This window comes from Balaenoptera acutorostrata, chromosome 20 (genome assembly GCF_949987535.1).
Source record: "Balaenoptera acutorostrata chromosome 20, mBalAcu1.1, whole genome shotgun sequence".
Lineage (NCBI taxonomy): Eukaryota > Metazoa > Chordata > Mammalia > Artiodactyla > Balaenopteridae > Balaenoptera > Balaenoptera acutorostrata.
This window is the reverse complement of record NC_080083.1, coordinates 62389424-62415496: the sequence shown is the minus strand read 5'-3', so window position 1 is coordinate 62415496 and position 26073 is coordinate 62389424. Positions and strand designations below refer to the sequence as shown.

At 49.4% G+C, this 26073-nt stretch overlaps 1 protein-coding gene and 1 long non-coding RNA gene across 3 annotated transcripts in view; one reads left to right on the top strand and one right to left on the bottom strand.

Annotated features, from left to right (window-relative positions):
* Window positions 1-4409: 4409 nt before the first annotated feature.
* On the bottom strand, window positions 4410-17380 carry LOC103006805 (uncharacterized). Of its 2 annotated transcripts, XR_451298.2 has the most exons (4): window positions 15839-17380; window positions 12439-12477; window positions 11002-11115; window positions 4410-4656 (listed from the first exon to the last, which is right to left on the bottom strand). It is a non-coding gene; the product is annotated as an uncharacterized LOC103006805 (long non-coding RNA). The 2 variants fall into 2 exon arrangements; XR_451297.2 differs by lacking the exon at window positions 12439-12477.
* Window positions 17369-26073, top strand: part of GNA13 (G protein subunit alpha 13) — a 40649-nt gene continuing 31944 nt past the window's right edge. The window contains exons 1-2 of the mRNA XM_057535774.1: window positions 17369-17884; window positions 20262-20488. Of these exons, the coding sequence (XP_057391757.1) occupies window positions 17602-17884; window positions 20262-20488 (510 nt within the window). The 5' untranslated portion in view covers window positions 17369-17601. The remainder of the gene's footprint in view (window positions 17885-20261; window positions 20489-26073) is intronic.

The following is a 26073-nucleotide window of genomic DNA, read 5'->3' as shown; positions in this document are numbered from 1 at the left end:
AGGGGACACGGGTTCGAGCCCTGGTCTGGGAAGATCCCACATGCCGCGGAGCAACTAGGCCCGTGAGCCACAACTACTGAGCCTGCGTGTCTGGAGCCTGTGCTCCGCAACAAGAGAGGCCGCGATAGTGAGAGGCCCGCGCACCGCGATGAAGAGGGGCCCCCGCTTGCCACAACTAGAGAAAGCCCTCGCACAGAAACCAAGACCCAACACAGCCATAAATAAATAAATAAATAAAAATTAAAAAAAAAATAATAAGTTCTCTTCCGCGGGGACGGCTAGCGTCCCGAGCCTCCGGGAGGAAGCCGGCGCCCCCTCCCGGCCGGCCCGGGATCTGCGCTAGTTTTCCCGCCATTGCTGCTCCCTAACCCTCCCCAACGCGCTTCTTTGGTCAGTTCAGGCGGCCGGCTTTGTCCTGGGCACTCGTTGAACCAGTTGCCTGGCTGAACAGGTTTCCTCCTCCTCGGCCTGAATCCCCGCCCGCACGTCCACATCTTTGACCGCTGTTGCGGCCCCGAAGCCCCCTGCGCCCCGGTCGGAGCCACGCTTCCTTCCTCTTCGCTGGGGCTGGCTCGTGCCTGCATGTGACACACAGCTTCCCGGGGCACATGTCCCCTCCGGGACAGCTTCTCGAGACCCCTCCTCCTGCCCCGGCATCGCACACGCTCCACCCGCGCCCCCATGGGACCCCCTTCCTAAACAAACTGCCCTCCGCCCCGCAGAACTCCACCCTGAAATGCAGCAGCCCTCGAGGGGCCACTCCCTAGCTGCTCCCCACCGGCCCGGCCCGGAGGCTCCTCCTAGCTCCCCGGACACGCCCGCGATCAGACGCCAAAGGCCCCGCTCCTCCGGGGCGCGCGCCGCCCAGCTCCGCCTCCTCCCAGCCACCCAGGTACCAGGCATGGCCGCCAGGTGTCTTCCCTGGGTTCAGCCTCGTGTGCTCAGGCCCCTGGGTGACCCATCGCACTTCCCCACCTCACGGACCCCCAAGGACCCCTGCTGCCCCTTCGCTTCGGCCACCCACCCACCCCCAAAGCCACACCCCGGACCTTGTCCTCACCCAGAAATGCGCTGCCTTCAAATCCTGGATTCCATCTCTGGCCCCCGTGAGCCGGTTTCCGGGCCCTCCGGCTCTCTCTCCCTCGCTCCCCTCTCCAGGCCCGGAAAGGCCAGGGCACACCCCGCCCAGCCCCTCGGGCCACCGGGCCCTGGCGGCCACGCTTCCCACCTCCTTCACGGGACCCCAGGTCAGCAGGTGAACTGACTTCTCAGAGCCTCGTGGGCCCTGCCGCCCACAGAGGTGCCTGCACATCCCCCAGGCGAGCGGAAACCTACATGCAAGAGCATACGGGAACCTGAGGAAAACCCGGCTGTGACACGCGTCAGCCTCGTCACCAAGGCTACCAGCTCACTTGACTCCTCAAACTACACGTCCCCCCTTGAACTTGGCGGATCCCTCTGCCGCCCTTCCCCACGCTAGCCTCTTCCCCAGTGCCCGACCAGACCTCCACCCCTCCCGTTTCTGTAGGCAACGCGGCTGGAGGATTCTGCCAGAGGGTAAGGGGTCATTTCTCCTGTTCAAGGCCACCACCTCCAGCTGTGTGTGCTCTTTTTTTTTTTTTTTATTAATTTTTATTGGAGTAGAGTTGATTTACAGTGTTGCGTCAGTTTCTGCTGTACAGCACAGTGAATCAGCTATGCATATACAAACATCCACTCTCTTTTAGATTCTCTTCCCATATAGGTCATGTGTGTGCTCTTGAGTCTGTTTCCTGCTCTCTCCTTCTCGACCCTGGTCCATCCTGTCTCTCTGTCTCTGTCCCTGTCTCCCTGTCTCCTTCTCCCTTGGCTACTGGGCTTGCCAAGAATAGCCTGGTGAGACCAGTGATATGAGTCCAATTGTGTCCCCGAAAAAGATAGGCCCAAGGGCTTCCCCGGTGGCGCAGTGGTTGAGAATCCGCCTGCCAACGCAGGGGACACGGGTTCAAGCACTGGTCCAGGAAGATCCCACATGCTGCGGAGCAACTAAGCCCATGCGCCACAACTACTGAGCCTGTGCTCTAGAGCCTACGAGCCACAACTACTGAGCCCGCATGCCACAACTACTGAAGCCCGTGCGCCTAGAACCCATGCTCCCAACAAGAGAAGCCACCACAGTGAGAAGCCCGCGCACTGCAACAAAGAGTAGCCCCTGCTTGCCGCAACTAGAGAAAAAAAAAAAGCTCGCGCGCAGCAACGAAGACCTAATGCAGCCAAAAATAAATATAATTAATTAATTAATTTTAGAAAAAGAGAATCACATTGAACATATTAAAAAAAAAAAAGATATGCCCAAGTCCTGACACCCACTACTTGAGAATGTGACCTTATTAGGAAACAGGGTCTGTACAGAGAAAATCAAATTAAAATGAGGTCAGATGGACCCTAACCCAATATGACTGGCGTCTTTATAAAAAGGGGAAATTTGGACGGAAGGAAGACGATGGCCATGGGAGCAGAGTGATGCGTGTACAAGCAAGGGGTGCCCAGAGTGCTGGCAAACACCAGATGCTGGAAGAAGCAAAGAAGGATCCTCCCCTAGAGCTGTCAGAGAGAGCGTGGCCCTGGTCACACCTGAATTAGGACGCGTAGCCCCCAGAATGGGGGCAGGGCATTTCCGTTGTTTTAAGTCACCCAGTGTTGGTACTTTGTTACAGCAGCAGCCCTGGGAAGGTCAGACAGCTGGGGAGGCCATGCCACGGTCAAGACCATCAAGTAAAGGTTCGGGATGCGCTGGTGGGCTCTTCAGACTATTTCCCAAGGGTGACTCACAGCTTCCTGGAGAAAAGCAGGCTGGGACTCAAGGGCCTGGGCTTTCTTTTCCTTTCTTCTGTGTTTCCAGGAAGTCCTTGGAACAGATGTAGAAACAGCTCTTTCCATCCAGCCTGGCATCTTGCTTCCAGAGGCAAGAGGCTGAGCAGGCCAGCAGGTTAACATTTAAGCAGCCCTGGGCATGGTGTTCTCATGTGAAAACTGGGGCCTGGCAACTGGCCTCCTCCCAACCCCAATTCCCCATCCCCCTATGCCCCCCCATCTCCCCATCGCCCGTCCCCCACAGGCCTTGAAAGAGGTCTGAATTATATATTCAGTCAGTATTCGTCGCTCGCTGTTAGCACTTGGGAAGCAGGGACCCTGTCGTATTCATCTTTCTGGTCTGGGGCTCTGCTCCTAGGAGGAGCTCCCCAGGTGTTTGGTAAAATGAATTTGTAAAGCAGCTGTTGAGTCATCCGTCAGGTCCACGTTGGAGCAACACGACACAAAGGACCTTACTCAGGGGAGGGTTTCCAGCCACCTGTTCTATCAGGCTCCTTCCAGCAGCCCCTGGCAGTAGCCGTGTGATAACAAGGATCCCAGAGTTTTGCAGGAGACCCACGCCCTCTTTTCTCCCAAGCTCTCACCTCCCGGCCTCCCAGACCCAAGGCAGGACCGGAGGGAGCGGATGTTGATGCGGAACATGAGCAACTGCGCTTTCAGGTGACCTGGCTGTCGGAGCATCTCCAAGCCAGCGTCTGACAGGTGAATGCAAGGTGCTTTCCGTGTTCCCAGGGCCACGGTGGGGGCAAAGTACCCCGATGGGCGGGACAGAAGCGTGGAGGGTCAAGGAACATGAGTGGCCTCAGGTCACATCCCCACACGGGCCATACAGAGCCCTTGTCTTGGTCTCTCGGTGTGACAGCAGTTCTGCTCCCGCCTGGAAAAAGCTTTACCGTATTTACATGTGATAAGGATGTTGCCGTATTTACAAGTGGTAAGTGCCACCACCGACTGGTTGAATGATTGAGGGCTGAGTGGGGATCCCATAGATCCTTAAGCATTTATTGAGCCCTTATTATCTGCACACTGTGGTGGGGAATCAAAGGCAAAAGAAACAGTCACTAAAAAAAGAGTCAGCTTGTATCAGGGAGCCAGGACTCACACAGACCAGCACAAACGGTGTAGGGAAGAGGGGTTGGGGGCGCAGGCTTTAGAGCCAGACTGGGTTCCGGTCCCAGCTCTGCCACATCCAAGCTGTGTGCCCTGGACACATGACTCAACCTCTCTGTGTCTCAAGTTCTTTAAAGGTAAGATGGGAATGATACTAATCACCGTACCCACTTCGTTGACTGAATAGAATATGCGTGCAGGACTTAGTTTCTGGCACTTTACCAGTGTTAACTGTGGTAGTGATGATTATGATTGACTATACTGTTAAGTGAGATATTATATATAAAGTGCTAAGCAGTGCCTGGCATTTATGAAACACTCAGTAATATTAATTGCTATTACTATCATTTTTATTTTTATGTTCTGAATTAGTTTTCTATGGCTGTATTACAAATCACCCCAGAACTTAGCAGCTTAATACAACAAGAAACATTTATTATCTCACTTATTATTAGTTTCTGTGGGTCAGGAATTTGGCAGCCACTTATAGCTGCCTTGTCCTAGCCCAGGATCTCTCAAGAGGCTGCAGACAAGCCATTACCTGGGGCTTGACTAGGATCTGCTTCTCAGATGGCTAACTCATGAGGCTGGCAAGTTGGCGCTGGCTGTTGGCAGTGGCCTCAGTTCTTTCCCACATGGACCCCTGCATGGGGCTGCTTGAGAGTCCTCACAATATGGCAGCTGGATCCTTGCCTGCAAAATAATCCAAGAGAGCAAGGCAGAAGCCACAGTCTCTTATTGTTTTTTATTGAGCCACAATAACCTACTAGTTATGGGGGTTGACCCTGTTCATTTTGGGAGGGGCTACACATGGGTGTGAACACCTGGAGTAAAGACTCATTGGAGGCTGACCACCACCACGTCCTAAATTGTGTGGTAGAGACTATAACTTCCATAGGAGTTCAGATGAGAGGGAGAAAAATGAAGGTAAGAGGGCTTAGGGAATGCGTGGATTTTTTTACAGCTAGATCTCGAGGGGTGTCCATCACCACTTCTTTTTCCTCAAATTCCTTATTTCTGTGACACTTGGACAGAGAGGAGTGTAGGACTTTGATAATCAGAAGGGCAAAGGGGAGACAGGGGAAGTATGAGGAAAATTTAAAAAGAGGTGAACGGGATTTATCTAAGGGATAGTAAAAAGGAGACTAACATTGGAAAGGAAAAAACTCTAGAAATAGGGTGAGAGAGGCAGCCTGGGCTGCCTTTTGCCAAGAAGAGTCGCAAAAGCCAAGTAAATAGACATAAACTAGCTGGAGTAGAAAGTAAACGTTAAGGGCATAAGGCTTTGGAGAAACATTTTCAAAATGCTTGCAGGCTTGTTTGATGTGGGAGATTTGAGGCTAAAGAATTTTCAAAGGTGAAGAATGTTCTCCTCTAAGGGGGCATTCCCTTCAATGCAAGCATGGCCTGGGGGGTCAAGGCAATACCAGGAACCGGACTTTAATAGCTTCCTTATATCAGGGTAGGAAGCTCAAGTTGATAAGAAAGTTGGAATCGAGCATCCCAGCTGGATGGGGAGCCTCCCCAAAGGAAACGTTGGAGTGGGAGATAGTCTATGTTTACACAGTGCTCGGGCCATGCCTGCAGTTTACACAAACTGCATCCTCGGGCCGCCTGACCTAGAAGAACCCACATCTGGTGCCCAGCCAGTGCCCGGAGGAACTGCCTGCCCAGACCCAACCAGCCCGTGAGTGCAAAGCTGCTTGGACGCACCTGGGGGCGAGGACCGCTCTGCCCACACTGGGGCCATGACGGTCACGTACGTGTCCCCTTCGTGTCCCACACAGAACTACCTGCAACCCCTCCAGTTAGGTTCCTTCATCAAGACAATAAGAAAACCTCAGAATGCCCACCTTCCCGTTTTCCCTCTTCCCTTTCCCTTCTTTCAAAACAACTCCGATCCCATTCAGCTGCTTTCCGAGGCCCCAGCCGAGCTCCCAGGCTGGTAGATGTGCTCTAACACGTCAGCTGTCCCTGTTCCCCACTCAGCACTGTGGTGGCTAGTTGGCCACTTGGCCTCGCCCACTGCAACCTCCCCGTAAACGCCCTCCCCTTCGCACCCCGCAACACGCGGCACAGTGCCCGGCCCGCGCAGACGCTCCCCACGTGTCCAGCCAAGGCAGTGCTGGGCTGGCTTCACCCCCCATAGGTCAGTCCCGCCCTGTTCGCCAGCAGCCACAGGCTTGCTTTTTGACCCGGACCATCGGCAGGAGGACACTGGACATCACGGTGACTCAGGCCACAGGAGGATTAGAGGAGCCCGGGGGGCGCGGAGGCGGGGGGGCGGGGCGCGGAGCGTTGGGGGGGGCGTGGAGGAGGGGGGCGCGGAGGGGGGGCGCGGAGCGTGGGGGGGCGTGGAGGGGGGGCGTGGAGGAGGGGGCGCGGAGCGTGGGGGGGCGTGGAGGGGGGCGTGGAGGAGGGGGGCGCGGAGCGTGGGGGGGGCGTGGAGGGGGGGCGTGGAGGAGGGGGCGCGGAGCGTGGGGGGGCGTGGAGGAGGGGGGCGCGGAGGAGGGGGCGCGGAGCGTGGGGGGGCGTGGAGGAGGGGGTCGTGGAGGAGGGGGGTCGTGGAGGGGGTGCGGAGGTAGGTCGGGGGGCGGGCTTAGGTCGGGGAGCTGTCCTTTCCCTTACAACACAGCAAAGCCTCAAGTCACGTTAGAAGTCATGCTTTCCGGGGAGGGTATGAGGGGGATGAAAAACTAGCCAGGCAGCTGCTGCAGCCTCGACTTTTCCTCCAACATCTGAAGTCTTTAACTCGGCTCCAGCCTGGACCCAGCACCTCAAGGAGTTCCCTAGAATTAAGGAGTGTCTTTCACAATCTCAGAGACTCTGGGCAAAGTCCAGGGTCACCGTGTGATTCAGAGGGTGGAGTGGATGTTATAAATCATATATTTGCTTAAAAAAAAAAACAACATAAAAAAAAAAAAAGAACAACAGTCTCCTGGGCCTGGGCTCAGCCATTTGTCTTGGGCAGTTGCTTTCTGATGGGCAGAAACACCCTGGTTCCTTAAACCTCTCAGGGTCAAGCCAGTCTCCCAAGCAGGCACGCGGTCCCCAAGCCTGCCAGCAATCTCCGCCTCTGTCCTTGCCGTCACACTAAAGAGGCTCGTGGCTTTCCAAGTCCCGTGGAGGCTGGCTCTGAGGAGTCTCTGGACGGTTCCATTCGCTCTCACGCCAGCCAGGTACTGTCACTGCACACCTGAATTACTGCAGCCGCCTCCAAGCTGCCCTTCCTGGCTTGTGCCCCCTCTCTCTCGTCCCCTCATGGACACCAGCGCCAGGTGCACCAGCCTAAAACTGCACACGGCACCGGCCCCTGCTCAAGAGTATCACCGTGCTTCCTGCTCAGCGACGGAATGAAATCTCAACATTGTGACCTGACACCACCATGCCTCGTCAACCTAACCTGGCTGATTCTCATCAAACCGACGGCTCCCACCGTGTCCTGGCCACATGCCGGGCACCTGCCTGCAACGCCCTTCCTTTCTTTGCAAACAATCATTCCAGGCTTCCGTCCACTTCCCATGGTTTGGCCCAGGAAACAGCCACGAGCTCCAAGTAGCTTTTGAACACTTCAAATGTGACTCGTGACACTGAGGAACTTAATATTAAATTTTATTTAAATTTTAATTAATTTAAATGTAAAGACTGAAAAAAAATTCGACTCAGGTACTGGGAAATGTTTAAGTATGTTGGGAACAATTTGGTTTTGCGACTCTATTTTTTCAACTGTAAATTTTATGAAATCTAAATACAGGCCAGATGTCCTCAATGAAGAATTTAGCATCTGAGTTGAGATTGCTGCAAATGTAAAAACACACACTGGATTTTGGAGACTTAGTCCAATAAATAAGAATGTAAGATATCTCTGTAGTAATCCTTATATTGATTAGGTGTTGAAATATTTTGGATATAGTGGGTTCCATAAACTCTATCGTGAAAATCAATTTCACTTTTTTTTTCTAATGTGGCTACTAGAAAATTTAAAATTACGTCTGTGGCTTGCATTATATTTTTATTAAACAGCCATGTTCAGAACTCTAGATTCCTGCAGCAGTGATCAGTAGAGTACATTTAAAACTTAGCATACACAACCTTGTATTTTTTTAAAATCTCTATATTTATATAACAAAATCATTAACCACTTTCAATCCCCAACACCTAGCAGCAAACGCTACATTATCTGACACCTATGTGGGCCAGGCAGTTTGTCAGGTTACTTTACACGTTACCATCATACTGAACCCTCTCAGCAACTCAGTGAAGTGTGGGCATAATTAGCTCCATTTTTCAGATAACAAAAGCGAAGCTCAGAGAGTTTAGGTGGTTTGTGCCAGGATTCTCATGGTAGATGCATGAAGCAGCAGAGCTGGGATGTGATCCCACCCCTGCCAGCTCTCGCTGCTGTTCTTTGCGACCCCAGCTCACGTCTGACAGGGGTGGGCAGTCACGAAGGATCTGCTGCTGAGAAGGATGAGGGCTCAAGTTCTAGTTTCTCCTGGCCCACACAGGCAAACCCTGCCATCCTGCTTGCCCGCTGTGAGCGGGCCACTTGACTGATGTGCAGAGTGTGACGGTGTGTCCTAATCACCCCCCCACCCCCGCCCCATGCACACCCTTCGGCTAGTTCAAGTCACTTAACAGCTCATAATGTGGTAGTATCTGGCAGTGCCAAGTTAGAGCACGCGGCACGATCTGGGACCCTGCTTCTGACAAGCGGGGCTGAGCCATGAGTCCCTCTGGTCACCGCACACGACCCTCGGTCCTGGAGGGCTGCAAACCCAGCTGGCCGCCATCAGAAATGCGGGAAAACAACCTGGGAGCAGGCAGATGGTGCCCACTGATTTAAATTACCTGCTTTTAGGGAGCCTTTAGCATACGACCTGCTAGATGCTGAAGGTACCAGGGAAGTTGGCTGTGTCCCCTGTCTCGGGGGCCACATTCTGGTGCAGCGGGTGAGGGAGGGGACAATTACAGTCCACTGTGACCAAGGCTGGGGTGGGGGATGGGGGGTGAGGCTGCTGTAGGACCTCAGAGGCCGGGTACCTTGATCAGCCCAGGGAGACTGAGAGGGCAAGGAAGGGAGGGAGGGAGAGAGGGAGGGAGGGAAGGAAGGGAGGGAGGGAGGGAGGGAGGGAAGGGAGGGAGGGAGGGAAGGAAGGGAGGGAGGGAGGGAGGGAGGGAAGGAAGGGAGGGAGGGAGGGAGGGAGGGAGGGAGGGAAGGAAGGAAGGAAGGGAGGAAGGAAGGGAGAGGGAGAGAGGGAGGGAGAGAGGGAGGGAGGGAGAGAGGGAGGGAGGAGGGAAGGAAGGGAGGAAGGAGGGAAGGAAGGAAGGAAGGAAGGAAGGGAGGAAGGAAGGGAGAGAGGGAGGGAGGGAGAGAGGGAGGGAGGGAGGGAGGGAGGAAGGAAGGAAGGGAGGGAGGAGGGAAGGAAGGGAGGAAGGGAGGGAAGAGGGAAGGGAGGGAAGAGGGAAGGGAGGGAGGAAGGAAACAATGGGCTGTGGGATGGAGGGCAGGGAAGGAGAGGGAGCAGGGGAAGGAAAAGAGCTGAGATAGAGGAAGACGGCCTGCGAAGCAAAACAGGGAGAACTTTGGGTGTTTTCTCCCACTGCCGGCCAGTCGACAAAAATGGCTGGCACTGGTTTGGGATGGGCATGAAATTCACCAAGAGAGTAGTGTGTCAAAAGAAACATCTCCCTAAGAAAATGCCATTATTCCATGAGAGGATTATGCTGGGAGATAGCGGGAAGGCTTTTCAGAAACACCCCTTAGTTCCCGGCTATTGATAAAGTGCCCGCTACTATTTGTTCCCTGGTTTATGGAGAAGATTAAATAGTTAAGAATAGGGCCAGGGAGGGCCAAATCTTTTGGGAACCCAAGACGTAAATGGACACACATCAGAACTCACTGTGCTTTCCCTGGGGAGTTAAATAACTCCCCAATCCCAATTCCTTAATTGGGATTATAACAAATTATCCAAATGTCTCTGTGATCTGCAGGATTCTTACTGAGAAAAGCATCTAGGGCAATAGGTGTCAGTCTTTTAATATCTGAGCACGTCGCCCTTTCTGCCCTCCAAAGAGCACACACAGAGCTCCTAAGTTCCAGAGGATGAGTTTTGCTTGCAGAGCCTCACATCCTGCCTGAGGTGGTCCCACGGAACCCCATGTCCCCTTGGAGCTGGCTTTAACTCCTTGGGGTCACTCCCTTTGCTTCCCCTCAGGCCCTGAGCAGAAATCCAGGGTAAGGCAAGAACTGAGGTTTGGGCCAAAGCACGTCGTGTGTCTGTCCTACAGAGCGTTCTTTGACCTCTTGCCCGGGGTGGCCTAGGGAAGGACGGCGACGCCCCAGAACCTTGGCAGCTTCTGCCAGAGGAGCACAGAAGTCCCCAGCCAGGGACTAGCTAAGGGGTGACTTCTACGCGGTGTCTCGGCCGAGCATTCACGTTTCCCTGTGGGGACCCAGTTCAAGGGCCTGGGGAGTTGGAGGTTTCTGAGGTCTAGTTTAGGCCCCATGTCTGTAAAATGGGGCAACTTAGATGGTATCTCATTATACCCTCCCAGCCAGTACTGCCCTAGCTCCGGGCAAGAGAAGCCCCGTTGCCCCCGACCTGTGCTTTAGAAGGTCCTGCTCTGACCCTCTTCTGCTGCAGTCCCTACTCACAGGGTGAGGCCAAGGGACCCACCCATAGCCTGTGCTCCCCCCCAGACCAAATGCACCCACCCCTAGGGCGAGGGGTGCCCAATGGAGGCTGCAGGGAGGGGTGTGCACAGAGCATGGCGTGTGGGCTGAGGCATCCCCTCATCCCCATGACCTCGGTGGCGCAGCTGTGGCTTTATCAGTTGGACAAGCAAATACTTTTGACAGAAGGAAACATGGTGACACAGACTAAAAGCCTGCTCTGTCATTTTATATAACTCCCCCCCAATACTCTGAGATTATTGCACCCACTTTACAGATTAGAAGACAAAGCCCATGCTCTGAATGCACTGTGCTGACATCTCCACTTGAACCTCTGCCCTCTGGTTGAGGTGATTCCTTACCTGACACTCCTGGTGCTGGTGAAAACTAATTAACCCCGCCCTTCTTCAGAGTTCAGATTTGGGGGACAACCTCCAATATGCATGTATTTTTCTCACTGTTGTTGTCAACAGACCCTGTTGGGGAAGAGAGACATCAGCGTCTGTGAGTGAATCGGAGCACAGGAAAGAGAAGAGATTTTGTTTGTTTGTTTTCTTCTTTCTTTCTTTCTTTCTTTTTTCCTTTTATTGAAGTGTAGTTGATTTACAATGTTGTGTTAGTTACCGCTGTACAGCAAAGTGATTCAGTTATACATATATATACATTCTTTTTTTATATATATTCTTTTCCGTTATGGTTTATCATAGGATATTGAATATGGTTCTCTAGAAGAGAGATGTTTCAACCATAGAAGGAAGAGCTCAGGACATACCTGGGACAACGTTCTGACCAGGACAATATTGCTAAACCTTCAGAAGGTTTTTAAAGAAGTTTGGTGGCTTCGTCCTCAAATAATCTAAAACTGAATCTCTCATGTATGGGCTGAGATGGAGTGCATTTGTTCTATAATTTAATCCTCAGGACATATCTTTAGGTATCAACACTCCCATTTTACAGATAGGAGAGGCAAGGCTCGGATGTGTTAACTGAGTTCTCCCCAAGTTCCCGTACTCTGCTCCCTCTCTGGGAAACGAAACGACTAGCAAACAATCTGATATGCTTCGTATGGTTTAACCAGAAAAGCGGATGACCTCAACTTGCTGCTTGAGGTACTTTTTCCTATTACCATTCTGTGTATTAGCAGAAAAAGGGAAAGCAATCACAGTACAAAACTGCTTGCCACACAAAGAAATGCTCCCTCTTGCTTTTATCTCCTCCCCGTCTTCTCGTGTGTGGGTCTGGCATAACCCTCCCACGGCTAGGGGACAGGCTGCAACTGAAGCGAGAGAAGGACCTCTGGGGCCGGTGCTCATCTTCCAGACCTCTGACTGTGATTCTGATTCAGCAGTGGGTGCCTTTCCCTGAGTCCTGCCGTGAGCTAGCCCTCCTTTTCCTTAGCAGCTGACACAGGAGTTTGGAGACAGATGCGTTGATGGCATTATTTGCTCCAGGGAGCCAGGATGTCATAGTCTGACAAAGGCAACACGGACTGCTTCTCAGTGCCCCTTGCGTGAGCCCTTACTGCGTGATGGTCAACACGTCCTGGCATTTATACTGAGGCAAAGGCTAGGTCTATAGGCCATGACGTGTGATGATGCCCGGCCAGCCAGCTAGCCAGGAGCATGGTTCCTGCTAGTACACGTTCCGAGGGGGAAAAAACCACGCAGCAGCTGGGCTGGGAGCAGAGGATGTTAAGATACAGGAATCAGCTGAGATTTTGCACACTTAAACTTCCTTGGAGAAACAGAACTTATGTTAGAGGACCTTTACCTGTTACTGGCAAGGGGCAGCCCACTTACAGGCAATAAAACATAAGAAGTCATCCTCATCTTGAAAAGCTGCAAGGGAAAAGAAAGGCGAGAGATTGAGCTAGGATGTTTTGAGTTTCCCAGAAAGAGCTTCAGATTTCCAAGCAAAGCCTTGTGTTGAGTGTTATATAAATAGACTGCCCATAAATGCGTCCGAGGCAGTAAGCAAGGTGTAAGCGTTTCTACGAGAGCTGGTGTGTGTCTTTCAGACACAGGCTTTTGACTTTGGAGAAGCTGAGTGAGGTCACAGCTGGTCAACACCAGCTCATGGATCTTTCTCGGAGGCTGAGAAAAATACAACCAGTAATTAAAATCATGTTCTCCTTTAAATAACAACGGCAACAAAACCCACCAACAACGCAGTTCCACATGCCGAGTTTCATACAAAACTTTCCCCATGAGAGGCTTATTCTGGTAGGGGCACCATCGCATTTCATAACAAAAAAAGTTGCCTTTTCATATGGAACTCACGTTAAGGGAACATCTGGGGCTTCCGCCACCATGTAAATATTGCCAGAAGCGTGGCTCTTCTTTTCTTATTTCTACATCAACCACCTGGAACATTTTACAAACCAGAGCCTGAATTCCATCACAGAACATCTTAGTAGAATCAGCCTAAAAGCTAGTAAACTTTGAGGTGGCAGTTAGCCCGAAAGGGGCTGGAAAAACAGACCAAGCAACCACCCAACAAATAAACAAACTTAACTGTTTGTTCCTTAAATTTGATCTTCATACACTTGGGCACTCAGGAAACTACCGCTTTTCGGCATATCAGAAAGAGCCCTGGGTTCAGAGTCAAAAGGGGGGATTTCTTAGTTCTGGCTCTGCAAGTGGCCAGGCTGAGGGAGGCTGTGAGTAGTACATCACTCAGACCTTTCTTCCCTCAGTTTCCTCCTGCTCTGGGAGTGAGCTTAATGCTGGGTGTTCCTGTCAGGCTATTGTGAGCAGAGAATGAGATCAAGTAGGTCAAAGTGCTTTGCAGCAGTTAAAACATTACACACACACACACACACACACACACACACATACACACACACAACTGTAAGGGATTTGTATTATGGGAGGACTAGGAATTCCCTTCCTTTCCTGGGACAGAAAGGAAGACATGAAAAATCCATGCCTGTTTCACCTGTAAGAAAGAATTAGAATCCACTTATTTATAACACTGATGATGAGACAGAAGACAGTTTAGTAACGAGAACCGTGGATGTGTCGTCATCCTTATTAGAAAATTAACACATGGTTTCACCATCCAGTAATGTGACTGATTTTTAAATAAACGTATTTAAAGGGGTGTGGTCCTGTCCTGCATAGAGAGTAGTCACCTTGGCAGGTGAAACACTTATTTAAATTATATGTCCCATCATTCCAAAATAAATTTTTTTGTTTTTAACTCTTCTTTTGGAATTGTTCCTAGAGCCTCTGGCACATTCTTTCAAACATGTCTGAGGGTGACAAATTTTTGTCCTTTGTGGAAAATACTGATTTTTGTAAACAGCCCAAAGTTATTTGGCATGGAGTTTGGTAAACGGGCTAAGTAATGCCACTTTTTAAAAAACTGTGACTGTAAGATAGGAAAACTTTCTTTCAGTTCCAACAGCAAGTTACAAATAGTTGGAGTTCCCTGGTGGTCTAGTGGTTAGGACTCCGCACTTCCACTCTAGGGGGCACGGGCTCAACCCCTGCTTGGGGAGCTGAGATCTGCAAGCCAAGCAGCACAGCCAAAAAAAAAAAAAAAAAGGAACAAATAGTAGATTTCAGGAATCGACAGTATTGCTAGAAAGGATCCTTCATAAGGTGCCCACATTAGAGTAGAAGAGCCATCTGGAAATGCATTTCTACAATTTTAGTCACACCTTCATTATTTATCTAGTAAGACTGTTTGCCACTAGACTTAGAGTTTCCAGAAAGAAAAGAGCACTGCAACTAATTAACTGTTTAATCATTTTATCACAGCTCCTCTGGGCATCTGAACCCCTCATTTGCATATGGATTAACTGGCTAATACAGATGTTTCCAATGAACTCACATCTGGGTCTATTGAAAATGGAGTAGCCAGCCAATCCAATGCCAACCAACAAACCCTATATTCCCTTAAAAAGTTTAGAATTTTTTTTGGTTATGAAACTATCTGAAAATTAGAATATCACTAATATCATTACAACGTAACCTGAAGCAACAGCTAGAGTGGATTCGCTTCTGGTGCAAATAATTTAAACTGTTAGCATTACTTTAAACTAATCATAATCAGGGAATTCCCTAGCTGTCCAGTGGTTAGGACTCTGCGCTTTCACTGCTGAGGGCCCAGGTTCAATCCCTGGTCAGGGAAATAAGATTCCACAAGCTGCACGGCCAAAAAAAAAAACCCCAAAAAACCATAATCACACTTTTATTCACTGAATATTGCACAGTGTTAAATGAATCCAAAGACTTTTATGGAAACTATTGTTTTCCCTACTTCATTTTTTTTTTATCGTGGTGAAATTTATATAACATTAAATTCATCATTTGACCATTTTAAAGTGTACAATTCGGGGGCATTTAGTACATTCCCAATGTTCTGTGAATGAACCATCACCACTACCTAGTTCCTAAACATCTTCATCACCCCAAAAGGAAAGCCTGTACCCATTAAGCAGTCACTCCCTGTTCTCCCCTCCCCCGGCCCCTGGCAACTACTAATCTGCTGTTTCTATGGATTTGGTTATTCTGGGCATTTCATATAAATGGAGCCTTACACTGTGTGGCCTTTTGTGACTGGCTTTTTCACGTAGCATAATGTTTTCAGGGTTCATCCACGTTGTAGCATGTGTTAGTACTTCATTTGCTTTTATGGCTGAATAATTGCGTTGCATGGGTACACTACATTTTGTTTATCCATCCATCCATTGATGGATCTATGAGTTGTTCACCCCTTTGGGCTATTCTGAATAGTGCTGCCATGAACACAGGTGTACATTTTTTTCTTTGAACACCTGTTTTCAATTCTTTTGGGTATATACCTAGGAGTGGAATTGCTGGTCCATATGGCAATTGTATGTTTAACTTTCTGAGGAGCCACCAAACCTCTACCTAATTTTAATGCTCACGTTTTCAAGGTGGCTTGATGACCAGACAGTTAGAAGCAGTTGGACAACTGCAGGCAGACTCCAGGCTGGGCCCAAAGAGGTGTCTTTTTTTCAGAAACACTGATTAGAGCAGCTGGGCTTGATCTGAGCCAAGCTTGTTTCAACAGAAGGTTACAGGCAGGGCTTGGAACAGCTTTCTCTGCTGCTCTACGTGTCACAACATGAGCTGGCAGGGCGGGAATACCTTCCTGCCTCCTAGGGATCCTTGGTTCTCCAATTGTGTTGCACACACTTCTGGAAAAAGAAAAAAAGATGTTACCTACCTAACTGATAGGCTTCTCTCTTCCTGCTTTTGTAGAATTCAAATTAGCATCTGAAGTCCAGGTAGAAATGGGTGTTTGGGGGCCAATGCTATACCCCTGTCCTGGGCAGAGGTCTGTCCTTTCATGGTTGGAGAACAGAGCTTCCCAAACACTAGCTGAGGCTGCAGAGAGATCTGGCATCTCGGGTGGACTTTACCACCTATTTTGCCTGAAGGCACGGCCTAGTGATTCGGACCCTATCAATCCACAGATACTGGAGTTGAACCGACCCTACTTTGTATATTGTAGCTTATCCACCCCTGTGGGCTTGGCCAGGACAACAGGAGATAATCCTACTGTAGGTATTGTTTACTGCAGCCAATTTATCGAGTCATGAGGCTCCTCAGCCATTAACCCAACCCGGCCAGTAAACTGATTAGCACTGATTTTTAAATTTAAACGTGTTCATGAGCCTCTCAGACTGCTGACCTCTTTCTCATCTCAGTGCCTGACACATAGAAGTTTCTGAGCCCCAGAAGCCCCAATCAAGGAGCATTAGGGCTGCACTGCCATAAACAGAGACCGACCCAAATGCCTTTTTCCACTTGAAACTAGAACACTAAGAGAGAAGAAGTTGGCTTCCGGGGTCCTTGCGATGCAGTCTGCCAAGCCAGCTGTCACTTGTCGCTTGTCTCCTGGCAGCCCTTCAGGTGTCCTGGCCTGAATCCGCTATTAAGATAGAAAAAAAAGTCCCTTGGCTGGTCATATCCTCTGCAATCTGGCAGGAAACCTAAAATTTGCCGGCTCTTGTCCTCGGTCTGTTTGCTTATCTGCTTCCTTCTAGGGAAGAGCCTGCATCACAGTGTCCGGTGAAGGGGGATTTTCACCATGACCTCACCCTCCGGCAGCTCCCGTCCAGATTTCAGCGCGGCAGCTCGGGTGGGAACCGACATCAACGAAACATCAACAATCGCTCCTGGCACCTCTCAGAGGAACGGCAAGGTCTGGGAATGCCGAAGGGAGCTGCGGGCGGGGCTGGGGGAGGATGGATGACGTCTGCTCACCGTTCTGGGCTTGGGAGAGCAGGATGTCAAGGAACCCACTTTAAGAAAATGCACCAAAAACTTTGCAGGCTCGCGCTCGCTGTTTGCGTAACTTCGAACCAAAGACTTCGAAATTAGGTGACAGCCGGCGGCGGGGAGTAACCAGGAGTAAGAACGGCGGGAGCGGCTGGGGAGCCCAAAGGGCAGCGCCCGCGACCTGGTCTCCGGCCTCCCGGGCCCTCGGAAGTAGCCCTTCCGCACCTAAGTGGGTGCAGCCAATTCAAGGGCAACCGAAAGTCCGCCTCCCCAGGTGCCTGCCCCGGGCGGAGGCGCCCGGCCCCGATGGAGGTCACGTGACCACAAGACCCCGCCCAGCCGACCCCTCCCCGCGCGCGCCCGGCGGCGGTCGCGGGCTCGCGAGAGAACGTGTGTCTCCGGCCCGGGGCGCGAGTCGGGGGAGCGGCCGCGGCGTGCGCGCGCGCCCCCGGGAGGCTGCGGGCGCGCGCACGCCCTGGGGCCACCGCCCCTCCCGGGCCCGCCCTCCTTCCCTCCCTCCTCGGCTATCCTGGCCCGCCCTGCCCGGCCCGCCCTGCGAGTCAGTCCGCTGGCTCCCTCCCTCCCCCAGCGCGCTCGGGCCGCCGCAGCGCTCCGCGCCCTCGAGCCGCCGAGCCGGAGCCGCCCGCCGCCCGCGGAGGAGGCGGAGGAGCCGGAGGGGCCCGCCGAGGCGGCGGCGGCGGCAAGATGGCGGACTTCCTGCCGTCGCGGTCCGTGCTGTCCGTGTGCTTCCCGGGCTGCGTGCTGACGAGCGGCGAGGCCGAGCAGCAGCGCAAGTCCAAGGAGATCGACAAATGCCTGTCGCGGGAGAAGACCTACGTGAAGCGGCTCGTGAAGATCCTGCTGCTGGGCGCGGGCGAGAGCGGCAAGTCCACCTTCCTCAAGCAGATGCGCATCATCCACGGGCAGGACTTCGACCAGCGCGCGCGCGAGGAGTTCCGCCCCACCATCTACAGCAACGTGATCAAAGGTGCCGGGGATCCCGGGCCCGGGGGGCCGGGGGCCGGTGGGTCGCTGGGCCCGGCCTCGGGCCGCGGCGCGGGGCCGGGCACCGCCCTCGTTCGCTCTGTGCCTGGCGAAGGACCGGGCCCGGCAGGCGGGAAGGGGGCGCGGCCCGGGGGAGAGGATGCCCGGGGGCGATCCGTTCCCTCCCTTGCCGCCCGGGCAGGGGGTGCGGCGGGTCCCCCACCCCCAACCCCGCCGCTGGCCTCGCCCCCTGCGAGAGGGAAGTGAGGCGAGCCGGGTGCCCCGGAGCGTGGGGTGATCTCTCCTGTCCTCCCTCCGGACGAGCCAAACCCAGACCGTCCATCCTCACCCCACGCCCGGGCGCTGCTCGCCCAGCCTCGCCGCCCCAGGTGGTGGGTGACCCGAGTCACATGGGGTCGGGGCTGCTCCCAACTCCTGAGCCGGGGAGTTCTGGAACCGCCGCAGTCAGGGAACTTGTGCCCGAGACCCTGGTCGAGGGCGAAGGGTGACAGGTCTTGGGCCCTTTGGGGCAAGGATATGAAACTTGAGGGTGTCCTACTTACTGTGCTGCTATCAGGAAAGAGTACACCATACAGTCAGCCTAAAAAAGTTAGCGGTGGTTTTTCGCCCCAGTGTCACGGTCGGGCAGGATGTTTGCCTGTAATCACCATGCAGCACGTTCCACTCTCCTTTTGCTTAATAATTGGGGGCGGGAGGGAGGGAGTACCACACTTGCTTCTACTACTTAAATGAAGTCGTGTGTTGATACAAAGAATCTTTGGCCTAAATGGGATGCGGCGCCTGTACAGGTTGAGTCAGTGAATTAGTGTTGGCTTAGACCACAGGCTCTGCTGCTGTTTGGGGGTATTTTTAAAATTGAGGGTAAGCTTTGTTCTCAGGTGAAAAACACAACAAGAATTTTAGTTCTGGGCTTCCAAAGAATTACAGAAGAGGGGATTTTATTTTTGTCATTGGAGCGATAATTAGCACTCATTTTTCTTACTAGCAACTATTTTGTACTTTATAAAAGGCATTTTGGCAGAGTTGAGATACAGAGCCTGGTACTTCAGGTGCATGAGGGTTCTCTGTTGCATCTGGGTAGCAGTTATATAGGAGCTGGTTATAGATTTCAAGCCTTTCCAAACATCGTTTTTTTTTAAGGTTTTTTTTTTGTTCAGGAAGTACTTAAGTCACTCTTTGGTGTCACTTTTTTTCTCCCGGGATTGAGTAGAGGAAAACTGCTTGGGGGGGTGGTAAGGACGGGGGAAGGGCACTGGGCCAGGAGCTCACAGACCACAGCCAGCCCTAGTACCTCTGAAGTTAAGCTGTAAAAAGTGGTTGTATTTATCCTGTCTTCAAGTTTAGAACCAAACTAATTAAGGTCTCTTTCAAGGCCGAAGACTGCCTAGCCAGTCCTTAACCGAAGGTACCTTTGTATCCCCATGCAGCTGAACGATGCAGCTGAACGGAAGGGATTCTGTCAATGAATAGAGCCAGCATGTTAACTGATAGTCAGCCAGGTAAACACCTGGTTCTTCATGTGCACTGGCTCCTACGTGTGACCTACTTCGAGCATTGGTGATGAGATGCAATCACTAGCCATCTGCATTTTTTGAGTTGGCGTGATCAGAAAATTGACAGCAAAACGGTTTTTCAGTTATCCAAACAGATGACCTAATAGTCCTGTGATTGTTAAGAGGGACGAAAGGTAACAGTTTAGTGTTAGAAATAATGGGTTTGATTTAATCTCTGTGAGTTGAAATCTCAGCTTCTACATCTTTTTTGCAGTTGGTCTTCCTCCTTCTAGGGAGGTCTGACTCCATTCTCGGCCTTACACTGATTTGAAGCTTGAGATGGGAGATGTTTCTGAGCTTTGAATGTGTTCCTGGAAGACTCAGGGTTAAGCGGGGTGCTCAGGGACCAAGCAGATCACAGGGTGATAAGTTTGGTTCTTGACGTCTCATAAATAAATGTCTCTTTGAGAGACTCATAAAATCTTGCTTGCAGATCTTTCTTCAGAGCCTGGACATCAGGCTATGCAGCATAATTTCTTTTTCCTTTGCTAGTTTTGGTTCTCTTGTGACTGCCTTCTACCCAGGAGTTATTTTATAAATTAGAACATGTTAAAATCCTTCAGGAGGAGCACTTGTGTTAATTGTATTTGCTTTTCAAGGCTCTAATTTTATGACTGTGAACAACTGTTAGTTTTTTTTTTTTTACACTCTGAGAAGTTACTCCTGTTTGTCTTGATGTTTGGTCTCCAGTTTTGGAGGCACCAGGCCTGGAGTACTTAAGAAGTTTAAGGAAATAATACTAGAATCAAATCTCTGAGAATATCTAATGACTCCCGTCACACTTTTTTTTTTTTTTTTTAAACAAAGGTATGAGGGTGCTGGTAGATGCTCGAGAGAAGCTTCACATTCCTTGGGGGGATAACTCAAACCACCTCAATGGAGACAAGCTGATGGCATTTGATACGCGGACCCCCTTGACGGCCCAGGGAATCGTGGAAACTCGAGTTTTTTTACAGTATCTTCCTGCTATAAGAGCATTATGGGCAGACAGTGGTATACAGAATGCCTATGACCGGCGTCGAGAATTTCAATTGGTAAGAGATTTGGTTTTTTTTAATGTTGTGATTTTATTTTAACGGCATTTATTAACATCTGATTCTAACACACCTTTTTCACTGACTTCCACAAAAGAATGTATCCAGAATTTTAGCCTCAGAAACTTGGATTGCTCTAGAGATGAGCTTTTTAAACTAAGCAAGATAAAAGTAAGGTAAACCCCACAGGTTTGGTGAAGTTGTTATAATTAGTTGGTCATTTTTCCTTTTTGAAAGTAAGATCATAATGATTTTCTCAGACACTTTCAAATTATTAATTTTTTTCTCCTTTTAGAAGTAATCTCCTCCCAATTCCAGCAACAATATTGATCTTTCTAAAAAACTGACCTTTTACTCTTGGATTAAGAGTTCAGTAACCTAATTGTTCAAATGTGCTCTTTACCTTTAGTCTTTAGAGGTATTTATTTCATGATTTAGATTAATTTAATCTATAAAGAGGTTAAAATCCTTAATAATGTTTAACAGTCATGCTTTTTGTATATTGGCATGCTGTGATTTTTTAAGGCTTCTAAGCACATTTTACAAAATGTTCCTTCTTAAAAAACAAAAATAATCTGTTATTTTTTGTACCTCTGTTTCACATGGGAATCACCTAGAATTTATTTTACATTTATTATATCTACTTTGTCTTAAACGAGACTCCCGTAAGACTTTGTAGCTATTACACAACATTGAAGAGAGAGTGGAAAAGGATCTGATGTAGGTTAAAGATACAAAAATAATGATTGAAATAGATTTTTTTAATCAAGTGTTCTGTAATTTAATTGTGAATGCTTTGATTGTATTCAGGGTTTTATTTGCCAAAGACCGGAAAGATCCCAGGAATGATAGCCATCTAGACTGTATGCAATTTGGAGGGAGTTCAGATCTGAAGTGTTTTACTGTAATGTGATCAAAATAAAGTGACAGTTAAAAGTAAAACTGCTTAGAAAGTTGTTTGATGATGTCACTGGCATTAAAGCAATTCACATTTCTGGGTGTGGCTGCAAAATGCTGTGCAGCCAGCAGTCCTTGCTGTTACAGTTTGTGCTCAGCAGCAGTCTTGGCAATTGAAAGTTCTAGAAAACTGTTCACGTTGGCTCTTGATAAAACTGAGACCTGAATCTTTACTTTCTCTGAATTATGGCCCCGGTGTGTAACATACAGCCTAGCACTTGATTATGTATTGTCTGGTATAGTTCTCTTCTTTGGTGTGTGTATCTTGTCTGCTAATTTATCCATTAATGAGGGGCAAGGGCAATCTCACGTAATTGTTAAAATTGAGTAGCTGGCAGCATTATATGTTGAAAATTATGAATTAACTTGACAAGTGACTGCCATCCACTTCTCCGACTTGGGGTTGATTTTTGTCTTCCACACACCCCTTCTCATCTCCGTTTACCCTCCCTCCTGTTTTTAAGGGCTGCTTATTCTCTTCTAAATTCATTTTCTCAGCAAACCACACTTTTCACTATGAATTTTCTCAGGATGTTATTCGTCCTTCCAGGTCGGGGAAAAAGCATCCATCTGTAATAGCACACACTACATGTTGATTCAGTGAATAAACAAACGGCTGTACTGTAAAGTTCTCTGTGGGAAAGTTCCATAAGTCCATTTAATTGAAGTGGGACCTCACTGACACTTATTGAATTTGAATGTTCACACCTTACAGTCTCATGGTCATCGTTGTTGAGAAGGCATTCCTGAGGATTTATTCGCCACTAAGAACGAATGGGTAAAACCACTCAGGCTGAGGACCTGCAGGTTCTTGACTTGAGCCAGCTGATGCTTTCAAAGCAGAGAAGGCCTCACAGACAAGGAGAGACGAGTTCCAGAAATACTTCTTTTCTGATGAAAAGTAGAGACACAGGGAAAGAGGAGCCGGGAGAGATCCAGTTTTAACTCCTGGAGGACAGGGATTTTTTTTCCCGTGTGTCTCCTCGGCATTGTTAATGGTACCTGGCACATGTAGTAGGTGCTCAGTGAGTACCCTGGATCAGTGGCTCTCAGGCTTCAGGATGCCCCGTGGTGCTTGGCGTGCTGTTGACCCTGGGAAGGCACTTCGCCTACTCCAGCTTTTCCTTGGAGTCCTCTTTGGTTCCTTCTCCTGCCCACACACACAAAGCCCCGAGTCCTGTCTTTTCTGCCCCGAAAAGTCTCTTGCATCAGTCCCTCCTTCCCACCTTTCCATGTCCTGGTACCTCCTGCTTGGACTCCCAGGTGATCTTGTCCAGACACGGCCAGGTCTGCTCAGCAAGCTCTGCGTGTTCTCCACAGCTTCTGGAGCAGAGTGCAACCTCTCGGTGTGAGTCCGGACTCCAGTGGGCTTGCCTAGGATTCCACTGTCATTAGACCACATCGCATACCCTATAACCTCTCAAATCCCACGTGCCCTGGGCTTCTGCATCCGTGGCCGTCTTCATAGAGTCCCTCTGCCCGGGTTCTTCAGGCCCGTATCTGGTTACTAGGTCTCCCCCTCCACTTAGAACAGCACCAACCAGATTTTAATGTGACTGCATGTGGTCCATGGGCCCTTTGCAGCAGATTCAGCCGGAATCGTTGCTTAACCAGAACAGAGCAGTTTCCTCAACTCCCTTCCTTGCCTGGGGAGCCTGGGAGGAGCCCCGTGGCCCGCATGCGTGGCAGGCCGTGGGCCGTGGGGTGGCTTTGCTCCGGGGCCACTGTGCCGCCGGGCCCGACCTCTCTTGCGGGGAGCCTCCCCTGGTCCTCCCGCTGAACGGGGGTGCCTTTCCTTAGGCTGCCTGCCTGCCTGCCTGCGTGCCGACCCCCATCTAGTGCCTCACCTGGTGTTCTAGCTCTCTCGTTTGTGTTTGCTTCTCCCGCTAAAGCAGAATCTCCTTTGGTCTGCCTTTTTTTGGTCTTTTTCTGTCTCATTAGCATAGGGCCTGACACATTTTATTTCCTCATTTTTTTTAGACGATCTGAATTATAATATTCTTCTAGAAAAAAAGAAACAGTCCTCATTTTTTTCCTGGGAAACATGAGTGTTTCTGTATGCTAGTTTGTTAATTTTCCAGGAGATGGGAAGTTCTTGTATTACAGAATCAATTTTTCTTTTTTATGTTTAACAATGTAGTATATTCTTGAATCTTGGATAGAAAAAGTAGTCATTGGGGAAATGAGAGGAATTAGCAGATAAAATAACAAAAATTAACCTTTTTGGTTTCAGCTAATCCTTGATTATTAAATTTATTAATGCAAATTTAAATGCAAAAAAATGGGGGCAGTTTTTAAGCCTCCCTACGGCTTTTTTGCTTAAGATGAATGACCGCCCTTTAATCAGTTTTTGGGACGTGGGTAGGGTAGTGATATCACAGCTTTGGTTTTTAGTTTTTAGCAGGCTGTTCGTTTGTTAGTAATAACTTTGGGTGCAAACATGAATGTTTTCTTTCCCTAGTTCCCAAAGGCAAACATTTCCTTTTCTGGTTAGTCTCATTGTGGGTAAGGTAAATAGCTTACTGTGGAAAAAGAAAAGTCTAAAGATTCACGTTGTTGTTACAGCTTATGGTGCCTTTCTCGTTTGTATAAGCTAGCACACTGAGGACAGTATATCCTAAGAAGTGGTCTCTTCTAGGTCTCAATTAAATGTTTGTAATGCTCTGCCTCAGCTGTACATTAACCATAGCCTGCCACTGTACTGAGGAGATACCCTCTCTTTAGAAAGACTCACGTGACTGTAACTAGGGAATTTGCTAACTTAGAGGACTAAAGAGATGGCTGGGAAACGATGCAACTGGGGACGTGTAGCAGGAGTCACTGCCGGTTAGATTGTTCTGGACTGTGTGACACAGTTACTTATTCAGGAATGTAAGCAGAACGCATAGCCCTGGTTACACAGGACAAGAAAGTGTGTGGCCCTGGGAGGAACACTGCTGCGTTCTGTACACACTGTAACGTCGTCGGCATTAATACAGCTTCCTGTGATGGCCAGGCTTTTCTTTGCAGTTCCTGTGACTGAAACCATTTTCTTTGTTATCGTGGTACCCTTGGGTTAGACTAAAGTTTTCTTACTCAAGTAGTACAGCTTGTGCTTGAGGATAGTTACACTTCTCCAAGCTGGTGAGCTAGTTTTCTCATGAAGGCAGCGCTTTCCTCAGTCTGTGTAACAAAGTAACTACTTAGCCTCTTGCAGTGGCCTGAAAAAAGCAGCTGAGCCTCAGTAAAACGGGAGCTTCCCTTTGGGCTGAGAGATTTGTTTCTTTGTTTGTACTGCAGTATGGATTTGAAATACTGTAGAGTTAGAGGCATTTGTTTGTTCTTTAACACTAGATGGGATTTGCTTTAAAGGGTGAATTACTACTTTCAGTTGTAAACTATTTTCAGTTTTCTGTTGGAGAAGGATTTCATCCATTTTCTTTATGAATAAAATCAAAGAAGGACTTTGACTTCAAGTTGCTAAAAACCTCCTGATTCCAGGCTTAGGGTGAAATATTTCAGCCTGTATAACAAGGATTATATGTTACATTAGGAATTGTAGAGATTTTTAAATTTAGGTCTATAGAATTTGTTCTTGGTAAACTTGATCCAGTGTCAGAATGGTTACATGTTATCCAGGCCTTGGAAACCCAGAGCTGTACTACTGTTTACATTGAAAACAAAGAGGTTGTTTTGGCATGTGCTTATAGTTTTAATATAACTTTGTGAGATTTTGTGTGTGTGTGCATGTGTGTAACACGTATACATGCACACCTAAGTAGATCTCTTGATTTGTTATATCAAGTTGATGTGTTCATGTTTACATGATTTTATTTTTGGTAGAAACTTGACTAGCTGTGGGATATCCGAACTCTGGGTGCTGAAGAGGGATTGTAAAATACTGTGCTGCTTTTTTTTTTTAATAAATTTATTTATTTATTTATTTTTGGCTGTGTTGGGTCTTCGTTTCTGTGCGAGGGCTTTCTCCAGTTCTGGCAAGCGGGGGCCACTCTTCATCGCGGTGCGCGGGCCTCTCACTATCGCGGCCTCTCTTGTTGCGGAGCACAGGCTCCAGACGCGCAGGCTCAGTAGTTGTGGCTCACGGGCCCAGCCGCTCTGCGGCATGTGGGATCTTCCCAGACCAGGGCTCGAACCCATGTGCCTGGCATTGGCAGGCAGATTCTCAACCACTGCGCCACTAGGGAAGCCCCTGTGCTGCTTTTTATATTACCTTTTATTGCTCTTCTTTACTAGAGTGTGGACCTAACTCAGGAGAGAGACTTGTGAGCTTGCTTTTAAGAAAAGCATAATGGCCCAAGGACTTCGTGCGTTGCATGGTCCCTGTTCTTTCACAGACACGCAGCAGCCCAACCAATTTGCCGTATCTTGTCATGTTAGCCCACAACAGGTGCCAGCTTCTTTCTCCAGAAAATTACTTCAAGTGCTGATAATTAATTACATCACTTTTTAATGCCTTACATTTTACAAAAATTGCTTTGTACTTTTCAGAGTACATTAATTATTTCTACCATGTACACTGTCTTTTAATCCTGAAGTAAAAGAAAACAAACGGAATGTGGGCTGTTGTCCTCATTTCACAGATTAAAAAATTCAGAGGCAAGGAGGTTCCTTCAGCTCCCAGAGGTAGT